At 36.7% G+C, this 18,767-nt stretch overlaps 1 protein-coding gene across 1 annotated transcript; it reads left to right on the forward strand.

The window, feature by feature from the left end:
* The first annotated feature begins 614 nt into the window (after positions 1–614).
* On the forward strand, positions 615–17,313 carry LOC111023083 (DNA polymerase alpha catalytic subunit-like). The gene is given in 26 exon segments (XM_022300427.2): positions 615–1,217; positions 1,219–1,702; positions 8,166–8,336; positions 8,455–8,538; positions 8,662–8,736; positions 8,987–9,051; positions 9,767–9,857; positions 9,955–10,143; positions 12,420–12,632; positions 12,717–12,835; positions 13,061–13,133; positions 13,280–13,336; positions 13,450–13,542; positions 13,994–14,116; positions 14,213–14,310; positions 14,423–14,468; positions 14,784–14,897; positions 14,979–15,062; positions 15,224–15,337; positions 15,437–15,526; positions 15,649–15,725; positions 15,850–16,096; positions 16,364–16,417; positions 16,506–16,625; positions 16,729–16,803; positions 16,889–17,313. Coding segments are annotated over 26 exon segments (3,693 nt in total). The 5' UTR covers positions 615–642; the 3' UTR covers positions 17,051–17,313.
* Positions 17,314–18,767: the final 1,454 nt, after the last annotated feature.

Below are 18,767 nucleotides of genomic sequence, written 5' to 3' on the forward strand. Positions count from 1 at the left end.
CTATTAGTTCAGAGACGAGTTTTTATAACTTTGGGAGTTCTCGAATTTACACTTTGCACTATATATTTTAATTGCTAATTTATTCAGTAAACTAGTAATAGGTTTGGTCGTTCATGTATACTTGTGTTTTTCTCTCACACAGCAAGTTTTAAACACAGCCACAGAGCTTAAACGGTTACGCTTGAAGCCAACGAGCAAAGGAAAGCTTTTGGAAGAAGGAAACGAATAAAAAATATATATTAAACTTCAATCTCGGCCTGAAAACATCTCTACTCGTGGAAACTCGCCCGTACCTCTCGTTTCGGACGAATTTCATAATTCAGGCAAGTTATCTCCAAACTCGATCGAGTTTTGGTCTCAAATTTTAGCTGCTACTTTATTTTTATGACAAAATTGGCATAGGTTTTCATAAAAAAAAAAAAAAAATTCTTCATCTCCTTTGCAAATTGAAATCATTTATCTTCATTTTTTTTTCAAAAATTAACATTAAGAACTAAAGTTGTGACATTCATTTTCAAATCTTCAAATTTTGAAAACTTAGGTCATTTCAGTAAATGAAAACTTTATTAGGTTATTTGTGTTAATTTCTCATTTGAATTCAAAACTTCAAAAAAACCATCCCAGAAATTTGCAGCGGGAGAGATGCAGTCGTCTGCACAATCCAAGGCAGCTGCCCGCCGTCAGGCTTTCGAACGTCTACGAGCCATCCGCAGATGCGGTCGTCGATCAGAAGCCGGTGGTTTCCAACTTAAGCTAGAGAATCCTATATATGATACGATTCCTGAGGATGAATATTATGATCTCGTTGCAAAACGTCGCGAGGAAGCCCGAGGGTTTATTGTTGACGACGGCGACGGTCTTGGGTATGGAGACGAAGGCGAGGAAGAGGAATGGTCCGAACTTTTGGTCCATTCCTCCGACAGTGAACTTGAGAAACCTAAAAAGAGGAAAGTAGAGAAGAAGGAAGCGCAATCGAAGAAGCCCTCCTCTGGGAATCAAAAGCTTTCTTCGATGTTCTCCAGGAAAACGAGTGGAGACGTTAAGCCCAAAGGGTCGGCTTGTGACAGCATCGTAGATGATATAATTGCCGAATTTGCGCCAGTTGAGACTGACAGAGAGAGGCGTAGAAAGGGGCGAATCGGAGCTATGCCGATTTCGAGGACTTCTGTGCCTATTCCTGCTGGGAAGTGTGAGGGATTAACTGCCCCGAGTCTTAATTACTGAGAATGGGAACTTTGGAATGACCAGGGTTATTACAGATAGTGATGTTGGGCCCGTGCGAGCTGGTATAGAGGACCAGGGGAATGGTGGAAGTATGGAAATTGGGGAAAAGGAGGATTTAAATTTTCAGACCAGTTTGGATCCGATTGTGCAATCACATAGTTCTTGGATCAAGGAAGATGTAGTTGAAGATAATATGCCTATTATGGTTGAAACAAAGATGGAACCATTATTGAAGAATGAGCCGGTGTGTACTCTGAATGCTAGGATTAATGAAGAAAAATATCCAGCTTTGAGTGCTACTGCTGAGTGGGAAGCAGTGAGGAGCGGAGGGAGCAGAAACGTTGATTCTGCTGCAGCAATTTCTGAAGAGAAATTTGATTTTGATACTGACGCGGACGGCTCTCTGCATTTCTATGTAATTGATGCGCACGAGGAGCTCTTCGGTGCAAATATGGGCACTGTATATCTATTTGGCAAGGTATTACTAATTTATTCCCCCATCAATTGTGCTATAGTTAATTCAACACTTGCATTTCACACAATTTCATGTTGTATGGATCGATGAAAATTAACTGATCATTTTCTTTTTTAAAAAATGCTCTTGTTCTATTTTTCTAGGCTAGTACAACTGCTTAGCAAAGTTTGATCCTTTGGTGTATGCTAAACTTGTTTATACTCTCTGTATTATAATATCCCGATATGAAGGGAAGGTGGCGGAACTTCAATACTTTTAGATTGTCATTCTTAACTATTAAATTGTTACATTTTTGAACATCAAGAACTGAAAACGCCCCTGGTATCCCACATTTGGAAGTATGAGGTCCAAGGAAAGTTAAGGCCTTCTTATGGTCTCTACCACACAAAGCTTGAATACTGATAATAGATTACGAAGGAAGTGTCATAATTGGTCCTTGTCTCTGTCTGCTTGTTTGTTCTGTTTTAGAGAAGAAGTCTTTAGACCACATTTTCATTCACTGTCAGTTTTCTGGTAAGGGCTGACTTTTTTTGTTGCAAATTTTTGGGTTATCTGGTTGTTTGCCTTGGTGCATAGATGATTGGTTGGCTGATGTTTTGCAAGGGTGGCATCTAAGAGGCAAGGCTAATGTTTTAGGAATTTAGTGGCTAGAGTTTCTTTTTTGGAATCTCTAGATTGACAGTTTTTGAAGATAGCTCCTCTTTTTACTTCTTTTTAATAGTGTACAACTCAGTTCTGCTTGATGGTGCCGCAGACAGGAAATAATTACAGTCTCTCTATTGTTATTCGAGATTGGAGGATAACTATTCTTATGTAATGTAGGGAGGGTCCCCTCATCCCCTTCCCTTAGACTGTTTTGTTCCTTTTTTCTCTCTCTCTAAAGGTTTATTATCAAAAGAAAAAGAAAAATGTTGTGAAATACTATTAAAAAAGTTAACTAAAAATAATCCCAAAAAAGTAGGGGATTCGAATTATTAAAAAAAAAATTATTTTAAAAATAAATGATAAAAAATGGGTAATGATGGTTGTAATTACACCCCTCACCTTTCAATGGTAGAAATTAAACCATTAAACTTTTACGAGTGGAAAAATTTTACCCATAAACTTTCAATGGTAAAATCTAAACACTCAAACTTACTTTTGATAATGAAAAAGTTACCCACCTAAATTTTCAATTTTAAACATTGTATACCACTTCATGTTCTCCCTCTCTATATACCTCTGTACACCGGACACCGGAGAGAAGAAACCCAGATGCAAATTCCTGGTCTTGATCCCGAGTTCCACCAGAGATTTGGTTGCCTGGAGAAATGAACGGTGGCAGTAACTGAAATCCCAATAGAACTGGTTGGGTCTCGGTTTTTGTGGGCGTCGAATCCACAATTCCGAGTCCGATCCCGTTCGAATCCCATGGCCATTTGGACTCTGTTACTTGTGTTCTGGGTGAATTCGATTGCGCCGAAAATGAAATTCTCAAACCCAAAGACGGTTCGAGATCACCACCACAGTCTCTGTCCCCTTTGAAGAAAAATTTAGTAAACAATCTGGGAGAACCAAAGGAAGACGAATCCAATTTCCTATTATTGTTTGTCGGAGAAAGCAAACCACCACCGCCCACCTGCCATAGTTTCTCGCTTGCTATACTTCTAGATCTAAGTCCTCAGTATCAATTAGTAGCCGCCTAAAAGAACAAGAAGAAATCAGAAAATAAATTAATTCTACTACCATTATATTGTTAAATGAACTTGAGGGTTGGGACTCACCGAAAAAAGACTACTGGTGTGATCGGTAACCGCCGATGTACAGAGGTAGAGAGAGGGAGAACCATGAAAGAAAAATTACTATGAGAAACGCGGGTGTAATTTAACGATCAAAGGTTTAATTTTTTCCCTAGAAAGATTATGGGTATGAAAGATTATGGGTATAATTTCCACCGGGTATTTTCTCACCTGTGAAAGTTTAAAGATTTAAATTTTACAATTGAAAGTTTAAGGATGTAATTACAATCTCTTAAGAGTGATTTGTGCCATTTATCCTAAAAAATTGTCTAATGCCAAAGATTAGTCCCAATTGGTACATATCCCCGAATTGGTGGTGTATGTGCAAATTGAATGCAGCATCTCTTCTTTACCTGTCCTTATAGTGCTAGTAGCTGGGAGAAGCTTATCAACATTTTCAATCTTAGTTGGGTCTTTCCTAAGAGTGCGAGTGAAGTTTTAAGACATCTCATTTGGGGGGATTTAGTTCAACGGTCAAGCTCTCATCCTATGGTCAAATGCGGTGGTGGGAGATAGCATGAGAGGAATCAACGGGTTTTCCATGATAAAGAAATGAACTTGCATACGTTTTTGGGACCTTGTCGATATTTTTGTCTCTTTGTGGACCTTGTTATCTAAGCTTTTTTGTAATTATGGTGTGACACAAATCTTCGTCAATTGAAAGGTCTTTTTTGTAACTTCCGTTGGCTGGTGGGGATATCTCATCTCCCACTCTTTTTGTGATTCTGATAATGAGAGTTTTGTTTTTTGTTAAAAAAAAAGAAATATATATAATATATAGGAACACAGCTGTAGTTATGGGAAAATAAAAACTACCATGTGGCAGTTTGATGCTTTAATGTTTCTTGAAAATGAGGTCGCTTTATTACTTCTAGAAAATATGAAGGTTTTGTCTTCAAAATTTTTCTTCCCCGACTTTTCTTTTTCTCTTCCTTCGACTACTCTTCTTCTTCCTCCTACTTTTCTTATTCTCAGACGATTCTTCATCTTCTTCATGTTCTGACTTTTTTTCTTTCTTCTTCCTTGCCTCGTACTTTTCTCCTCCTATATTATTCTTCTGAATCTTCCTTCTTCTTTTATTTCTTTTCTTAGGTAAAATAAAATTGAAATTTATTAAATAAAAACCCCATTAATCTCACCTTCAACATGGCGCTCGCGTCGCATTTGGGCGATAGCACACCATGGCGAGCAAATGTGCACCATGGCAAGTGCCATGTTGAAGGTGCTCACGATGGATGACTTCAAGGTGCTAAGGCCAGATATCACCTCGCCTCTTGCCATAGGTGAGTGCCTGGGCACGCCTCGAAATCATTTCACCTAACAAATTACTACATCAGTTCCCCCCTCATAAGGAAACAACTCGTCCTCCAATTTAAACACTATGTTCATCACGAGGATAATACCTTTTTTTAACAAAGATACAACTTCTCATTGAGATAATACAAATGTTTAAAGATAAGTGTGACAAAAGTGTGACAAAAGAGTGAAAAAGACTCTTGAAAGTGTGACAAAAGAGTGAAAAAACATTGAAGGTGCTGGAAATGCCTTCTGAAAGCTCTATCTTATAAGCATCACAGCCGATACGTTTAAGGATCCTACAAGGGCCACTTTTCTTCTTTTGTTACTTCCTGTACGTTCCTTATGGAAATCTCTCATTCCAAAAGATGCACAAGAACCAAATCTCCCTCAGCACACTCTTTGTATCTTCTTTCTTGGTAGGAAGTTGGGAATACTTGGCATTGGATTCCTCGAGATGTTCCTTGACTTTTTTATGAATTTTTTTACCTGATCAGCCTTTAACTCAGCTTCCAAGCTTAAATCTACAGCACAACACTTGACAAACTTATTAAATCAATAGTTAAACAACGAGGGTTAGTATGTACTACCTCAAAAGTACTTTTATCGGTGGATCGATTCTTCATGTGGTTAAAAGCAAATTTTACTTGTGGTAAACAAAGATCTCATTTCTTTGGCTTATCCCCACTTAAACATATAATTAAGTTGACCAACGTTCTATTCATAACCTCAGTTTGACCATCCGTTTGTAGGTGGCAAGTTGTACTATACTTTAATTGAGTATCGAACTTCTGCCAAAGACATTTCCTAAAATTGCTTAAGAACTTTGTATCCGAACTTTCTCCTTTCCTTTATCTAATTTTGCTTTAAGCTTTCTATTCTCCCTCAATAATTCTCTTTAAGTCTCTTTTTATATCTTCGACAACTTCTTCAATCCTTGCCATTCGATTGGTTAAGTCATCCAAGGAAAGGATGCAGTGTTGAATATTGAACATAGTCACATGAAGCTCGTTGGAATAGGTTTCTCCCTTACCCACTTCCGAATTCTTGGTGTTGGTCATCTTTCTTGGCCAGAATTTTACCAAGCTATGATACCAAATATTGGGGGAATAGCATTAGGCTGGTTTATTTTATTAATGATAAAAAATGTATAAAAAAGGGAAGCCTAGCCTTTATATATAAACTTAACTTATGAGCCAATGATCTTTAATTTTATTCTTACTTTTTTGATACATGTGATTGTTTGAGCCTAGCTTGCATGCACATTGACTAATCTCACGAGGCAATCACCTGACCCTACTATATTTGGTTGCCAAAGGTAACTCTAGGATATTAAATTCTTAGTAGGTGGTTATCATGGTCTGAACTCATTCCCTTATAGCCCTTTAATATTTAAATGGACCCTTATTTACCACTAGATCAAACTATGATGGTTAGGCTAATGAGCTTTAATTTTTTATTTTTTCTAACGAGAAGAGAACTTTTCATTGATAAATGAAAAGGAACAAAAATTGTTCAAAGATACAGATCTCCAAAGAGGTGAAATGAAGGAGGAGGAAGAAGAATAAAAATAAAGATAAAATAAAGATACAGCCAAGACAAACTTAGTATAGATTATGCAAGGAAATCTAAACATTACACAAAAAAGCCTCCCAATTAGAACAAATTGTGCTAGGGGAGTAGTTTGCAAGCTTTGAACTTAGCTATATTGAAGCATTCGAAAGTTGAGCGACTTTTCCCTTCGGAAGCCTTTTGATTACGCTCAAACCGTAACTCGGAAATAAGCACTTTAAGACTGTTTACCCAAAGAAGACTTGCTTTAGGCGATAAGGAAGGGCCAAATAGCAGCTCAAAAGTTGACGGAGATATTGAATTGTCCTTTACCCAAGCAAAATTGAACATGTAAAAGAAGAGATCCCAACAAACTGATGCATAAGGACAGAAGAAGAATAAATACACCTGGTCTTCGCAATTGGCAGCACACAAAACACACATAGAAGGATGGAGGAGCATGTTAGACGGCTTCTTTTGGAGAGTTTCTGTGGTATTTACTTTCCCATTAAGGAGAATCCATGATAGAACATTCACCATTTTTAGACTGCACAAATTCCACAATCTTGAAACAAAATCCTTTGTCGAGATGAAGAACCAGCTCTAGGTTTGCAAAGGGAGTTAACTGAGAAGGATTCTGAAGAGTTTAAATTCCATTTCAACTCATCCACATCATCACAAAGCTGAATCGAACTTAAACATGACAACAAAGTTAAATAATCTTCTAGTTCTTCATCCTTCAGTATTCTTCTAACTTCAATTCTCCAAGAGGAAGAATGTGAGTCTGAAGCATCATGGACTGATATAAAAGGAAGAGAAGAGATCCGAAATAAAGTTGGAAATCTATCATTTAAGATAGAATCGAACTTAAACATGATAGCAAAGTTAAATAATCTTCTAGTTCTTCATCCTTCAACATTCTTCTAACTTCAATTCTCCAAGAGGAAGAATGTGAGTCCAAAGCATCATAGATTGATAAGAAGGAAGAGAAGAGATTCGAAATAAAGTTGGAAATCTATCATTTAAGATAGAATCCCCCAACCATAATGGTGCCAAGGACTTGTTTGCCATTCTTAACTCTGAAAAAAGTGAAATTTGCCACCAACGACCACTGTTTCAAAACCATGGGCTACAACGACTACCAATTTGTTTCCTAGAAACATTCCAATTAAAACCGTCAATACCATAAATGCTTGCCACTACTTGCCACCAAAGAGTGAAGTTTCTGTACTAAACTGCGAGCCCCACTTAGCTAGTAAAGCATGGTTTCTATGTAACAATCTCCCAAGACCCAAACGACCTTCTTCCTTGCAACGAGTGGCAATGTCCCACCTAACCAAGTGCTTTAGAGAACTCTTCTGACTCTCCCCAAAAAAATGTTCTCAAACTTTGCTCAATTTGTTTGCTAATAATAACTGGCATTTGGAATATTGATAAGAAGTACAACGGAATGCCAATGAGCTTTAATTACAATAATGGTTAACTAAAGTTAACCACAATAATTAACTAATGACCTAACTAATAACCTAACTAATCTAAAAAATAAAATACTGAAGGTAAATTACAAAGATAATCCTAACATTTAAACAACTAACAAATTACTACATCACTTTTTTCCACCCTCTATTCCAGCTTCCCGTTTTTGAACATCACTGAGATAGGCTTTTCCCCGAACCATTGACTGACCCCTTGATGCGAGAGAGGCATGAGTGCAGTTCGATCTTGTGGTGTATTCGCGCCACCTCCCCCAGATCAGGAGTACAAATTAGCTAAAGTAATCCAGATTAAAAGTGTTCTTTTTGTTTTTGGTTGACTTTGGTCACATATCTTATTGTAATTAGGTAAAAGCTGGAGATCCGTACCATAGTTGTTGTGTGGTGGTAAAGAACATGCAAAGATGCATATATGCTATTCCAAGTGCCTCCTTTCTTCATTCGGATGAGATGTTGAAGCTTCAGAGTGACGCGGAGCAATCTCAGCTTTCTCCCGCAGATATCCGTACAAAGTTGCATGTAAGTTTATCCACTCTTGTAACTGAGTGTGATATGCTTGTCATTCTTTGTTTTCTCTTAAAACATCATTTATCTTGCATGCTTCTATTAAGTATTTTCGTTTACTTTCTACTTTTAGGAAGTGACTGCAGGACTAAAAAACGAAATAGCCAAGCGGTTACTAGATCTCAATGTTTCAACATTTAGCATGACTCCGGTTAAGGTTTGCAAATTACCTTTTTTGTTTATTTTGTATTTGTTTTAATGCAATTGTACCATGTCAAAACATACCTACGGAAACTATTAGTTTTAATTCAGTTGTACACTTTTTAAATTATCATCACAGAAGAAATATGCATCTGAGCGTCATGACATACCTGCGGGGGAAAATTACGTGATTAAGATCAATTACCCATTCAAGGTATAATACTTGACACACGTATGATATTTGCAATTTGAATTAAGATTTTAACTTATAACTTTTAGTACAATGGAATCTTAAACACCAAAAATTTATGATTTTAGGAGGTCAAAGTTCTTAAAGTTGCCTTCCAAAGGCAAAAATCTCCTAGTTCTTGATGTTTAGTTTCTTACAAAAAAATCTTTATTTATATATTTATTATTACCTCCATTTGGAAATTATTGACTATGGTTGGTTAAACATGTGATAGCACCCCCCACTACCTGGTGATCTAAAAGGAGAATCAATCTGTGCCCTCTTAGGAATGCATCGCAGGTATAAATATCTTGGAATGCTCCTTTCGCCTTTCCCGGCATATCACACATCTTTCTTTACATTCTCCTTTTGGATATTTGGCCCAAAATTCAAATATAAAAAATATCAAGGCATTTAAACTGTATGCAAGATGAAAAAAATGCCAAAAAGGAAGATATTTTTGCTTATACATCTTCCCAATCAATGACTCTGGTCAATGATAGATCTCTTTCCATGCTTTCTTAATATTTAGATCTTTACACCTCTTTGACTTCAATGATGGGCTCTAACTTGTTTTTAATAAATAGAATAAAAACTGCCAACAGGAATATCAGCGGTAATTGGCATCTACTCCTCCCCTTGAGGTCGGAGGTTCAAACCCCCATACCCCCAATTTGTTGGACGAAAAAATAAATAGAATGAAAACTTGGAACTGCCAATGCAAAAAGCTAGAGCACTTTGTGTTTTTTGTTTTGGGAATTTTCCCGTTCTTATCCAAACATTTTTGGACATCATTGCATGACATATTCTAAAAGTTATTTTGAAGTTCTTTGGAAGAAGCGTAGGAGTAGGAGTTTAATAAATAAAGATATGAGGTTATTATCCTAATTTATTCCGTTATGTTGCAGTGTTTTTTTAGGTAATATATGTTTTCTATCAATTATATGACCATGTGCATTCCGATTACTTTTTTATTTTTTAATGGAGTGATGATTTAACATGTTAATACTTACAGTGCCTTAGAGCTTTTCCTCATTAAAAGGAAAATAATGGGCCCCTCCTGGCTATCAATTTCAGAATTTTCTTCATGTCCTGGTTCTCGACAAGTAAGATTGCTTAATCCTATAATAGTTTATTTGGTTCATAGAGTGATTTTATTTTCACTGTTATAAATGCTAATACTATGGTCATACTCTTACGAAGGTGAGCTGGTGCAAGTTTGAGGTGACAGTTGACTGTCCAAAAGATGTTCATGTTTCAACTACGTCAAAAACAACTTTGGAAATTCCTCCTGTGATTGTCAGTGCAATAAATGTAAAGACCATCATTAATGAAAAGTTGAATGTGAATGAAATTGTGTCTGCATCTGTTATATGTTGTCAAAGAGCAAAGGTTAGTTGTGAATTTTGTTCGTGTTATTGATTTCTTTTTGCATGTTTCTTTTCTTTTATTTTGATGTGACGATCCGTTTTTGTTTTATTTAAAAACGTGAGTTGGATTTATCAATCACCTTACAAGGATGTTGACCACTGATGGCTAGTTTGCTTGATACTAGTTATAATAACTATGTCTTAGAGGGTAAGGACTATGGCATGAATTTGATACATAGATGCACACAATTGAGTTTTGTAGGTGAAGTCAATTTAAGAATGAACGAGATGAGGTTTCTTTGTATGGTGGATGGATAAGAATCAAGAATCTGCCTCTTGAGAGATGGGATGATGACACTCTGAGCTTAATTGGAAATCAGTGCGGGTGTTACATTGAAACAGCAAAAAAGACCCTCTCACGGCTTGACCTTTTGGAGGCAACTATTTGATTTTGTGTTGAGAAAACTCTTGGGGTTTTATCCCAACAACTATTTCTCTTAGCTTAGATGATAAGGAAGCGATTAAAATTCATATCGACCCTTTCTTCGCCAGCGAATGCTACATTGGTTACTCGGCCTGAATTTATGGAGCTCTACTGTTGGCTAGCCTAGCTCATTGCCCAGAGAAGGAAGGAGAAACCTTCTCTGTCCGTACCCTCGAGACATCCCTCCTGACAACACCAACTGCCGTGTATCAGTGAATGATAAACCTCCAGCAGGCCTATTGTATACACGAGCGTTGACATGAGCTGGCTGAATTGGAGAAAGAGCCTTAAGCTCAGAAGGGAAAGACCCTATTGAGGGGAGTCACGTGGAAGAACCAAGCCCTATATGTTTAACCCTTCTATGTCTCCAACTTTAACCTCACTACAATCGATTTCTGTACCTGACACCTTTGCTTTATCCCTCCTCCAAGCAACCAACTCATTTTCCCCATGACTCCACCCTTGTCAGCTTCACCTAATCCCAAAAAGAGTCGTTGAGATAGAGACAAAAAAAGCCTTCTTTGTGTCTCGCACTAAATTTTCCACAACCCTCCCCCCTCAGAACCAGAAACTGAAAATCATTTTTCTAGTCCTTATGCATCCTCCCATGCATCTCTCTTGCCATCCTCCCTCCTCTCCCACCCATCCATCATCATTCATCTCCTCCAAGCCTCCCCAATAATGAGGACTTTCTGGCGCAAGTGATTAAGGATTTGCAAACGAACTTGCCTCCCCTGAAACCTATCATCTTTGATTCCTCTATCCATCATTCGGTTTACCTTCAACCGGTAATCCTTTGGCTAAAGACGTTGAAAAGTGTTGGCGATTCAAGCTGATCGGGAAAGAGAAATAGCTGAAATTCAAGCCAAATTTTCTCAATATCTCAGTTTCCTTTTTCGAGAAGTCAAAGACGTTGATGAATTTGCTAGCAAGCCCAAAGTTAAAGATTCTTAAAGTTCTGTTATTGTGTCCTTGCATCTTGATGGATCGTTTTGCTAATAGCTAGCCTGGTCTTTTTGGCTTTTATTGTCTCTTTATGATCTGTATTTCTCCTAGTTGGACCTCTTTTTGTTTTATTTCTTTTCACTTTTTCTCTCTCTCCTTCGGGAGTTTGTATCCTGAACTTTTTCTCCTTTTAATATATCAATGAAAAGTTGTTTCTTGTTAAAAAAAAAAAAAATAGTCCCTTGGATGAAGACTATGGATTTGGGCATCCTTTTCTGCTCGCAAAGTCTCCCAAACTAAACAAAAAACAGAGAAAGCATAACAAATATGTTAGAGAAGTATTAGACCTTTACTCGTCCATTAATTATGATGGACTTTCATCCGTTAATCCACCTGATGTTTCATGTCTCATAACTAAAATGGGCAATGGGAGATTTCGTGGGCACAAAATAACTTGGATACAGGGGAATGAGAGGTTCTACTTTGCTGGTAAAATATGGTAGAAAGTGAAGCTACATGCGAACCCGTCGAAACCTTTAAGAGACAGTTCCTTGACATCCATCTTGAGGACAAGGTGGCTTCGCCTGAGGGGGGTGTGAAGCCTCTGGTGGTAATTACTTACTCTAGGAAGGGTAGAATATAGAATGTCCCCACCGACGTCTAGGATCGTGGGGGATTCTCCGTACGACTGTTGGTGCTGTAGGGCTTAATATGTGCAGGGTAGTAGTCGCTAGGAAGGTTTGTGTTTATTTTGTGCAAGTGTGCTAGGAATAGGAAGGAGAGATTCCCAGTCCTCTCTAATTGATTGTCGCTTGTTGTATGGCCTGAGGGCCTTGTTTCTTTCATCGTAAATATCATAATAGTGAGAGATACCTTACAGTTTCCCCCTCAATGGCAAGCAACGGCCTCCTACGTTTTGGAACCCTATTCTGGAAAGAATGAGGAAAATGCTTAGTTCTTGGGAGAACTCCCCTTTTTCTAAGGGTGGTAGGCTCACTCTCATACATGCCACCTTATTCAACCTCTCTATTTATTATCTATCACTTTTTTCCATCCCATCTAAAGTGGCAAACGAGGTTAATGTATGCCATGTGATTCATGTCCATTTCTTATAATTTTTCACTTTGTAGAAAGAATCAGCAATGATGCACATTTTATTTCTACAGTTGCTAAAAAATCTAGTTCAGAGGAGAAGAATGGTAAAGAAATCAATGAAAAATGCATCTGGTATCAAGCTCCAGCAACTTGAAATTCAGCAGCAGGCACTAAAGCTCACTGCAAACAGGCATTTTTCTGCTTATGTCTATTTTTCAATATTTTGCTCCATATATCTCATAAATTAATTGTCAACATGAGCTAGCTAATTGGTATTGTCACCTATCTCCAACCATGAGGTTATGAGTTCGAATGCCCCCACCCCCACTTGTTGTACTAAAAAAAGAATGTCTCATAAACAGAACTAATCATCTTTTTTATTGTGCATTTACATGCTCTGGTGATGGTGATGCAGCATGTATGGATGTCTAGGGTTTTCTAAATCAAGGTTTTACGCAAAACCACTAGCAGAGCTGATTACTTTTCAAGTAAGGGAATTAGGTTGCTTATGTTGCAGTTTCATATGCCAATTATGTAAAAGACTCCCTACGATCTTTAGTCTTCCAACCGAAAGAAAAAAAAAAAGAAAAGAAAAAGAACTTGCATGTACGTCACTTATTTACTTATTTTGCAGGGAAGAGAAGTACTGCAGAGCACTGTTGATTTTGTCCGCAATAATTTAAACCTAGAGGTCTTAGCTGAACGCTGAAATTCATAAATTATATAGATTTCCCAACGTATGTGCATAATTTTAGTGCACTGACAAGTACTTGTCTCATGAATTGATTATTTTCCACACGACAGGTAATTTATGGCGATACTGATTCAATAATGATTCATAGTGGACTTGATGATATTGGCAAAGCGAAAGCAATTGCAGGGAAAGTGATACAGGAGGTGAGGTTGTGTGGTCTGATTGAATTTTCCAAAGTATTTATCGTAGCAATCACGTTAGAAACTCTCATGATTTAAAATCTAAGCCTTATAAACTTCTCTTATGTTTTAGTATCGAATTATAGCGTTATTGAAAATTGTGGAAGTTTCCGTTCTATTCCTTCTCTTTTACTCTTATTAACTGGCTATTGTATAAGAATGGATAGTAATAAAAAAGAAGGTTCAACACCTTGTGGGTCTTGAAAATTCCCTCGCAAAATACTAGAAAATAGATTTTAGGTCCATCTAATTTATTCGTAATATATTGGAATGCTTGTATGACACAACCCAACAAGTTCCCGTGGCGTAGATCAGACAACAGAAGAATTTTTATCCATGTAAAAAATCTAAATCTTTCCGCTCATGGTCTCTAAGTCTCAATGTGAGGTATTCTTTCATGTTTCTCTTTTTCTAGGTCAATAGAAAATACAAGTGTTTAGAAATTGATCTCGATGGTTTGTACAAGAGAATGCTGCTTCTGAAGAAAAAGAAATATGCAGCTGTAAAGTTGCAGTGCAAGGAAGGAATGCCGTATGAGGTAACTATCATATACTTTCATTTGCTCTGTTAGTTCTCGACTGAAATAAATTGGAGCTAGAGCAGTGTCAAAGTTTACTTCGTTTCATATGTACAGGTTATTGAGCGCAAGGGTCTTGATATGGTTCGCCGTGACTGGTGTTTATTATCAAAGGAATTAGGAGATTTCTGCTTGGGTCAAATATTGTCTGGAGGGTATGTAACGTTGCCACCTTGAGAGTTTTATTTACTATTCTACGGAATTTATTTATTTGGAAACTGCATTAATTTTACTCTAACCACCCCCCACCTTTCCCCATGCTTATAGGTCATGTGATGATGTCATTGAGTCAATACATGACTCTCTTAGGAAGGTAAAAGTTGTACCTTTTCATGACTACTTTGTTGATTGTTCTTTGATAATCAATAAAGATAGAGTTTAGGTTGGTGGTCAGAAAGTTCCTACAATTTAAATTGGGGTGTGTGATAAATTGGCAATGATCCTGAAACAACTCTGAAAAATGTGGACACGTAACAAGTGACACCCCCCTCGTGCGCACACTATGAAATTAAAGAAATAAAAGCACCAACACTACTCAGGAAAGGGCGAAATATAATAGAAAAATGAGCCTTTGGATGTCTGTAATTATTGGGAATTCTTTCGGATTAAATATGCAAACTTTACACAGATACAAGATGATATTAGGAGAGGGCAAGTAGCACTTGAGAAATATATCATCAGGAAGACATTGACTAAGCCACCTGAAGCCTATCCTGATGCCAGAAACCAACCACATGTTCAAGTAAGCAAATGCTTAAACCACTGCAAATTATTTTATCTACCATTACTTTTGTTTTGAAGATGACGTCTGTGTAATGTACAGGTTGCGCAAAGGTTAAAACAAATAGGTTATCTTACGGGCTGTTATGTTGGTGATACGATCCCGTATATAATTTGCTGTGAGCAGGTTTGTGCAAGTGGTTTAGTATTTATTTCCTAGATATGATGCTATAACCGTAGCTGTGTTTATAATATAACTATTTTATGGTGAAATCTAAAAGTTGGAAGAACATTGTTACTTTATTATTTTCCTTTCCATTTTTTTCTTTGCTTTGCTTTTTCGGCCAGGGATCTACTTCTGGTGGTTCTACAGGCATTGCTCAGCGGGCTAGACATCCTGAAGAACTTAAAAGAGAAGGTGGAAAGTGGATGATTGATACTGATTACTACTTGTCACAGCAGGTCTTTTTTCTTCATGTTTTTGCTTTTCCACGAATAATCATGATCTGTTGTTACTGTCATTCTATAATGATTTCATGTTGTTGACATATGAACGAATAGATACACCCTGTGGTCTCTCGTCTATGTGCCTCAATTCAGGGCACAAGCCCAGAATGCTTGGCTCACTGTCTGGGGCTTGATCCATCGAAGGTAAAACATGATCCTGCTTACTGGAGGAAAAAAGAAAAGAAAAGAAAAGAAAAAGTTGGGGTTTCCTCACTTTCTAAATATTACATGCACACTTCTGAGGTACTATACTTAATTATGTTCAGTTCAAGATCAAATCATGTGAAGTTTTCAGCAGCGATGTCTCCTCTTCCCTCGTGTCCTGCGTAACTGATGAGCAAAGGTCATGATTCGAATTGTTAAAACTTCACATAACTTCAAACTAATCCTTGAATTTCCCTTGGAAACTTGTTATAAGTTGCGTGGATTCTAAAATAATAACATTGCTTTTGTTTGACCACCTACAGGTACCTGGACTGTAAACCACTGGTATTGACTTGCCCTAGGTGTTATGGTACTTTCGAAGTTCCTACTATCTTCAGTTCTATATACAAATCAACATATGGAAAGCAAGAAAGACCAGTGGTTGATGAACCTACAAAAAAGTTTTGGAGTAATTTCAAATGTCCAAACTGCAAGGATTTGTTATGGGTCCCTGACGAAGCTAATGCTACGGGTAGGGGTAGAATGACGTGTGGAATGATTTCCAACCAGGTAGGTGCCTATGAGACTACTTTTTCCAAATAACAATTAATCATATTGCTCATTCCAGAGAACATAGTACCAAGAGTTGCTTTTGAATCAGCAAATAGTTTTAAACGCTACAAGATCAGGATAGTTTTAAATTCTGGATCAAATTTGGTATAACCCCATAGAGTGTGCTCTCAAAATTTGACTGACTTGTTATTGTTATGCGTCTCTTGAGAGGACATGTTTCAATTTGGCAATTTTGTAACAATATCCAAATGTAACATGTTACAGGTAAAAATGCAAACAGACAGGTTCATTGCAAAGTATTATCATGGCTTAATGATGGTAATTTACCTCTTAGAAATCCTTTTTTTGGGCTGATTATATAGTTATTGAAGTGGTGTAAATCTAAAAAATCTTTTGAATATTATAGTGCGACGAGGAAACATGCAAATACACCACATGTATTGTCAACCTTCAACGTGCGGGTGACTCCAAAAAAGAGATTCTCTGCCCAAAATATCCTCAGTGTGATGGGCGTCTCGTAAGAACGGTATTACATTATCTACTTCAAAAGGAATATGAATATAGTCCTTTTACATATTTTGATTCTTCCTAGAATTATGGCTCTAATTGTGAATGCCCCTGTATATCAGTATACTAAGGCGGACTTGTGGAAGCAGATTTGTTATTTTTGTCACGTGTTGGATACTGAACGCTGTATGGAAAAGGTTATTTGCTTCTCTATATTCACGTCATATTCTTGAGTTGAGACAATGCAATCGCTGTTAATATCTTGTTGGCTTTGTGCAACAGCTGGAGGTTCATAGAAGGGTAGCTTTAGAAAAAGAAATGGCAAAGATTCGAGCATTGGTAAAGTTGGCTGCATCGACGGTTAATAAGGTTCGATATCGCAGCGCATATGGTTCCATTAAGTTGAAGGATATTGCAGTGAGTTTGCATATGGCACCATGTTAGGCAGGCTAGATATCGAACTCATAACTTCTTGGTTGGAGATATATGTCAATTAACGTTAAGCTATACATACTTTGACAGGTTAGATATCTATTTATAATTACCATTCGTTGCATCGTATATGTTTGTCACGTGGATGAATACTGAAATAGGACATTGGGTGGAATTTTTATTCTTGCCTTCGTCTATTGTGAGTTGTTACATTATATGTAACTTTTGTTATTAATACAAGTATTTAATTTACCAATAATTTCAGCTAGATATGTTTCTACAAATTTGTGGGAAAATGATGTAACATTGGATGCATTTAAGGTACTTGTTACTATCTCAGTGTCGATGTTTCAATTCTTCACTCTTCATGCCAAAGGAAAAAAAATGTTTGTAACTAGTGTAGTCTAGTGTTTGAATGTTACCTTTCTGAGAGATGAAAATTTCAAAGTGTAACAAATAACTAATGGTTAAAATATCGTTCGACGCATCGACATGTCAATATGTCAAGGATCCGAAATATTGGACAAGGGGGAATTTTGTTTTCAAGTGCATCACTAGTGGCCATAGCCTCAAGTGCATCTACATCATAGATAAAACGGTAAGTTTCTGTAAAGGTCAGCATAATGTCATTTCCAAAAATTGCAGAGCAAAATTACTTCCTCCAACATCTTCGTTGACATTTGGGCCTTACACCACCCCATGAAGTCATCAAAATGTAAATACCCATTAGTATTAAATTTTGCATAAATGGCTAAATACCTTTGACCATATTTATTTTTTTTCTTTCTTATTTTCAACCGCCTAACAAATTTGATTTTAAATCAATTTTCTTTTCCCACGAAGGATGTTAAAAGTTAGTTTTCTAATCTTTTATTATATTATGAATACCTATTTAGTGACTTTAAAAATATTTAGTGACTTTTGAATAATTTTAAAAATATTTAGTGGAAGGTCAACTCAATTATCATAATTAGAAGGTCAATACATGTATATACAACTTGAAGGTTAAAATAGGAAATTTTCATTTTTTTTTGAGGGGGAGAGAATAAGAGAGTGAGGGAGGGAAAGTTGGAAAAATCCATAGAAATTGAGAAATTTTCATTTTTTTTCTTTCCCTATGTTTAATAGTAGATTTTGCTCTTAAATTTTTACATAATTTGTAAAAAGCTTAAAAAATGAAGAGAAAAAATCGAGGAAGGCTGCATAAATTTTCTATTCATTTTGTGAACGACGAAAGGGTTATAAAAGATGAAAAGCAAGGGTAAAAATATTCAAATTAACTAATGATAATAGGTTCTAAATGGAATAGTTAACATGGTAGTTTAACCTTCCCCGCAAGCTGACTGGATGATGAATAACAATGAGCTTGAGATGTAATTGTTGGTTGGATTTATGTTATAAATTCTTATACATGCAAGTATACACAAGCAAGTAATAAAAAGTTCGAATCACAGGGACTAAGTATCAAACACTCAATAATTACATAAGAAATGCATTAAACTAACTAATTTTCTTTTGCTACACATGCTAAAATAAGCATCAACCCAAGGGTTTTAAAGATATTCATAAACACACTTAATAATCGTCAAAACTATCAAATATGAACAACAAACGAATAACTTCTTCTAAAATGAGGGAGTAAGGGGGAGAGAATCGTGACTTTTTCTGGGCTATTCTAACGATGTTGCAACATTAATGAAGTGAAATAGTGGTCAAACAGACAAGACGC

The sequence above is a fragment of the Momordica charantia genome, assembly GCF_013281855.1.
Source record: "Momordica charantia cultivar OHB3-1 chromosome 7 unlocalized genomic scaffold, Mcharantia_2.0 BLBB01000007.1, whole genome shotgun sequence".
Taxonomy (NCBI): Eukaryota; Viridiplantae; Streptophyta; class Magnoliopsida; order Cucurbitales; family Cucurbitaceae; genus Momordica; species Momordica charantia.